Source organism: Apus apus, chromosome 3, assembly GCF_020740795.1.
Source record: "Apus apus isolate bApuApu2 chromosome 3, bApuApu2.pri.cur, whole genome shotgun sequence".
Taxonomy (NCBI): domain Eukaryota; kingdom Metazoa; phylum Chordata; class Aves; order Apodiformes; family Apodidae; genus Apus; species Apus apus.
Window position 1 is genome coordinate 35,302,429 of NC_067284.1, and position 5,229 is coordinate 35,307,657.

General features: G+C 51.6%; 1 protein-coding gene across 1 annotated transcript; it reads left to right on the forward strand.

Annotated features, from left to right (window-relative positions):
- Positions 1-469: 469 nt before the first annotated feature.
- CCN2 (cellular communication network factor 2) lies at positions 470-3,514 on the forward strand. The gene is made up of 5 exons (XM_051614689.1): positions 470-723; positions 860-1,082; positions 1,199-1,450; positions 1,681-1,892; positions 2,210-3,514. Exons 1-5 carry the CDS (start codon positions 673-675, stop codon positions 2,504-2,506), a joined length of 1,035 nt encoding a protein of 344 aa, XP_051470649.1. The 5' UTR covers positions 470-672; the 3' UTR covers positions 2,507-3,514.
- The last annotated feature ends 1,715 nt before the right edge of the window (positions 3,515-5,229 follow it).

Consider the following 5,229-nt stretch of genomic DNA (forward strand, 5'->3'; position numbering starts at 1 on the left):
AACCCACCCGCCTCCCGTCCCCTCCGCCCGGCGGGGAGGCGAGGGACGAGCGGGGAGCGGAGGACGGGAGACCGCGGATTCCCGCGGCCGGCCCTGGCAACCGCCCCGCCGCCCCCCGCGCCCCCTCCCGCCGGACCCGCCGCCCGCCTCGCCGCAGCGCGCTGCCGGAGGGCCGGCCGGGAGCCGCTGGCCGCCGGCGTGACTCAGATGTAACAAACATCAGGATAAAAAGCAAAAAAGACACGCGGGGAGGGGTGTGCGTTCGGCGAGGGGGCGCAGACGGAGGAATGCGGGAGCCAGGGGTCAGGGCCGCTCCGGGGCGGGGCGGGCGGGCGGCGCGGCGCGGCGCGCAGGAATGCGCGGAATGTCGCTGTTTGTCCGCGGCCCCATTCAGCCCATTGGCGCGGCCGCGCCGCCGCCGCCTATAAAAGGGCGCCCGCCCCGGCACTCGGCAGTCACACAGCCTCTCTCCCGCCGGACTCGCAAGGAGCGGAGGAGAGCGGAGCAGCCCCGAGCAGCAGCCCCCCCAGCGCCCACCGCAACAAGCCCGTCTGCGCTGCCGAGGAGACTCGCCCGGCGGGAAACTCTCCTGGACCCCCCTCAAGCTCGCCTCGCCTCGCCTCACCGGGAAGCCCAGCGCCGCGCCGCACACAAGCCGACGACCACCGCGAGATGGCTCCAGCCAGCTTCGCCCTAGCCCTTCTCCTCGCCCTCCTCAGCCCGGTGAGTGCTGACGCCCGCGGCGCTGCCTCGGCCCGCACCGTCCGGCGGCTGCCCTGGCGCTGCCCGCTCTGTCCCTCCCTGGCGCTGCCCCCTCTCCCTCCCTGACGCTGTCCCCTCTCTCTCCCGCCGCTCGCAGCAGGCGCAGGCCCAGGAGTGCAGCGGGCAGTGCCAGTGCGGCGCCGGGCCCAGCCCCACCTGCCCCGCCGGCGTCTCCCTGGTGCTCGACGGCTGCGGCTGCTGCCGCGTCTGCGCCAAGCAGCTGGGCGAGCTCTGCACCGAGCGCGACCCCTGCGACCACCACAAGGGGCTCTTCTGCGACTTCGGCTCCCCCGCCAACCGCAAGATCGGCGTCTGCACCGGTGAGTGGGCCGGGGGCGCAGGGACGGGGCCCCGCCGGGCTGGGGACGGGGGGAGCCGGGGCTCGGCCCCGCTGCACCTCCCGCCCGCCTGACCCTCCGCCTCCTGCCCCTCGCAGCTCGGGACGGCGCCCCGTGCGTCTTCAGCGGCATGGTGTACCGGAGCGGCGAGTCCTTCCAGAGCAGCTGCAAGTACCAGTGCACCTGCCTGGACGGGGCGGTGGGCTGCGTGCCCCTCTGCAGCATGGACGTCCGCCTGCCCAGCCCCGACTGCCCCTACCCGCGCCGGGTGAAGCTCCCGGGAAAGTGCTGCGAGGAGTGGGTCTGCGATGAGGCCAAAGAGCAGACCGCTGTGGGACCTGCCCTTGCTGGTGAGTGGGGGGTCCCTCCATGGGTGGCAGCCCGGGGGGGAAGGGGCACCCTGCATGGAGGTTGAAGGCACTGAGGTGGGTTGACACAGGACACCCTGACAACTGGAGTGCAGTAGTTGGTGGGGTCACCCCACATGTAAGCCTGGCTGCTTGAATTTCTAAGGGAAGGAAGCCTTTAGCAGGGCATGAAGTCAGACAGTGGTCTCATCCGGGTTGTCTGTCCCCTGCAGCTTACAGACTGGAAGATACTTACGGTCCAGACCCAACAATGATGCGTGCCAACTGCCTGGTGCAGACGACTGAGTGGAGTGCTTGCTCCAAGACCTGTGGCATGGGCATCTCAACCAGGGTCACCAATGACAATGCCTTCTGCAGACTGGAGAAACAGAGTAGACTGTGTATGGTCAGGCCTTGCGAAGCAGACCTGGAGGAGAACATCAAGGTAAATAGTCTCATCTTTATGCATGATCTACTAGGTTGCTTCCATCCACTAGCAAAAAACCCATTGTCTTATAAAAAAATAGGCAGTTCTGACAGGAAGTTAGTTTCAAGTGGTTTACCTTGAAATTTGAGTTTTGCACCAGTGGTGACTAGCTTATGATTGAAAGCCCTTAATTTTCTGTCATGATGACACTGTAAGACCCTCTCACTTAATGAAAATATAATGATTAGCGTGTCTGCTTCCCCTTAGCTTGCAAACCTAATGCTGTGTGAAAGCCTACCTTCTGAACATCTTGTGTTCACTTATATCCTCAACAGAAAGGCAAAAAGTGCATCCGCACCCCCAAAATCTCCAAGCCTGTCAAGTTTGAGCTGTCTGGCTGCACCAGCGTGAAGACCTACAGACCTAAGTTCTGTGGTGTCTGCACTGACGGGCGCTGCTGCACACCCCACAGAACAGCCACCCTCCCCGTGGAGTTCAAGTGCCCTGATGGAGAGATCATGAAGAGGAAAATGATGTTCATCAAGACCTGCGCCTGCCACTACAACTGCCCTGGAGACAATGACATCTTTGAGTCTCTGTACTACAGAAAGATGTATGGAGACATGGCGTAAAGCCAGAGGAGACGTGAACTAGATTCTCGACTTGAACTGATTTACATCTCATTTTGTAAACATGATTCAATAGCACAAGGTATTTAAATCAGTTTTTCTTTTTAATTCAACAAACTGCTCCATGTGACTCAAGACAATTTTTCTACTGACCCCAAGTGGTGGTTTGAAGAAGGTAAAATGGACAGTGGGACCACAGCAAGACACAGCTTCAGAACATGCTGTTCATGAGGTGGTGTGAAGGGGTTAAAGGAAACAGGCAGGAAAAGCAGAGGCAAGCAAATGTTCCCTTAAGGTGGTACAGCTTCATCTAGTAGTGCAATTGAGGAGACCTGGATGCTGCTTTAGTGACAGCAGCCGCAGGAATGCGAATCCTCACCCAGCAAAGTGTTAAGTAGAAGGTGTTCTGTTAGTCAGGACAGTAATGTTTCAGCTCTGACACTCTGATTCATATGGCTTGGTCAACAAGAATCGGAATCATGTCTATTAGACTGGACAGCTTGTGGCAGTTAGTTTACCTGTAACAGGCTACTTTTTATTAATATTGTAAATACTGTGTGTATATATATTTGTACAGTTATCTAAATTAATTTAAAGTTTTGTGCCTTTGTTTAATGCTTTGAAATTTCAATGATAGCCTTCTTTTTTGGAACAAGATAGGTAAGATTTAAAGCTTGTCTGACAATGCATTCAAAGCATGAAATAGATACTCTAGTGGAAACTGTTCAGCTAGGGCTAAATGGTGAGTTGAGGTCAAGATGATTGTTAGCTGAGCTGCCTGTATCCTTACAAAGCACTCATCTGGCAAAATATATTTACTTCCACTTTATTGGACAAGTGGCTTTAAGAAAAATGGCTCTTCTGTAGCTCATCAGTCTTTCCACTTGAGCATTTCTTTCTTTCTTTGACTATGGCTCTTTTTGGACAGTTTATTTGTTGAGAAGTGTGACCAAAAGTTACATGTTTGCACCTTTTTAGTTGAAAATAAAGTATTTATATTTTTTATATAAATGGCTTGGTATTTCATTTACCTTTAGTCTTCAGTATTACTGTACATATTGGCTTCGCACTAGATGAAAATCAAGCAATGCATGGTGGTGTTTTTCATCCAGAAGCACATACACTCAGGAATAAGTTAAAGATTTTTGGTTGCTTATTCTGTTAGCAATGAACTACCTTAACGTTTGTTACTCTTCTGAATTTAGAATGGAGGTCAACACCAGGCTTGTTTTGCCAAGCCACCCGGTGTTAGGAAGTGCAGCAGGTTCCTCATGCATCACATGTGGTGGCTTTAAAATGAGCCAGCTGCTCACTGTAGTAGTCAATTCCTGCTTTAACACACCATGCAATGTGCTTAATTTCACTGAAATGCTCCACAGGTTAAGTTTTATTTTCAACTGAGTTGAGGAAAATGTCTTTAAAGTGTCTGCATTGAAGTGGCTCCTGACTCATGTCAAATCCAGAAGTCCAGAATTTGGTAAAATTCTCAGTGAAGAGCTAATGAGTTGTATTGTAAAAATCACAGAATACTACGGGCTGTAAAAGGCCTCTCAAGATCCGATTTAACCCTCATGCAGAGCAGGGCTAACTTAGATGTGGTTCTACTTGACTTAAGGCCTTGGTAGGGTACCCTAGACAGAGCACTGAACTCAAGTGTCAAGGTGCTGGGTTATCTTCCTATCTGACGACTGGGGAGGCAAATAATTTTCTGTGACAGTTCTGTCTGTAAAGTGTCCATTGATACAAATTCTTGTATGCCTAGAGATGAGAGGCACTGTTAGAACTACACTTTCTCATAAAGGTCCAAACATTCATCTCAGATAAGCAAGCAACAGTATAAGGACCGTTGTGAGTCACTTGCCTCATCCCCCTAAAGCTAAAAGGAAAGCTTCAGTTCTGTGCTGGGTCCTACATTAATAACAGACCTTTTTGTCCCTTTATTAAGACAAGGGGATTCTCTGAATTTAAAATTAACCTTTGCACTAGAAGCATTAGTTCTTGTTTTCAGAAAAAACATGTACTCTCCAACAAGAATCCTTTTCAGGCAAACAAGTTCAATCTGGAATTTGCTGGTGGTGAAAGAGTGTTAGCTTAGAAAAATGTCCATCCCTTCTGAGCACCTTCCAATCCCACTGATTTCAGCCAGCATTAGTGGCAAATCAGCATAACACCAGCTTCAACTAATGATGGACAACAGAGCCCTAAATTAATGTGAAGTCAATGGGAGCCTTGCCAGTGGCCTCACCAAGCTTTGCGCAAGGCCATAGAAGCATTTCCTCTTCCTCTGAAAAATACAAGGAATTCTGGCACAAGGAAGTGGCATTCTGCATCCCATATGAAATAGTTCTGAGTAGCCTCTGGTTCTTACACCTCCTGAGACTCTCCAGCATTTTTTCCTCTTTTTTTTTTTTTTCCTTTGTGTTTTAACAGGTTACAAATATGATGCCACTATTCAGTTCACCTTGGAAACACTTCAAACCCTTACACCACTACAAGGACTGGTTGTCCCATTGCTATTGTGAGTTCACCCCCAAATCAAAAGGGAACTGGCATTTCTAGTTCCAACAAGGACAGGACATACATGGACTTCATTCATAGCCACCACTGTAGAAGCTCCCAGGGTCCAAAGAATGGAAAGAAGCACAGTATACCTGGCAGGCTGGGACTAGTGCCCTGAATAAATGGGGTGTTCATGATGCTGCTCAAGCCTGTTCATTAATAAATCT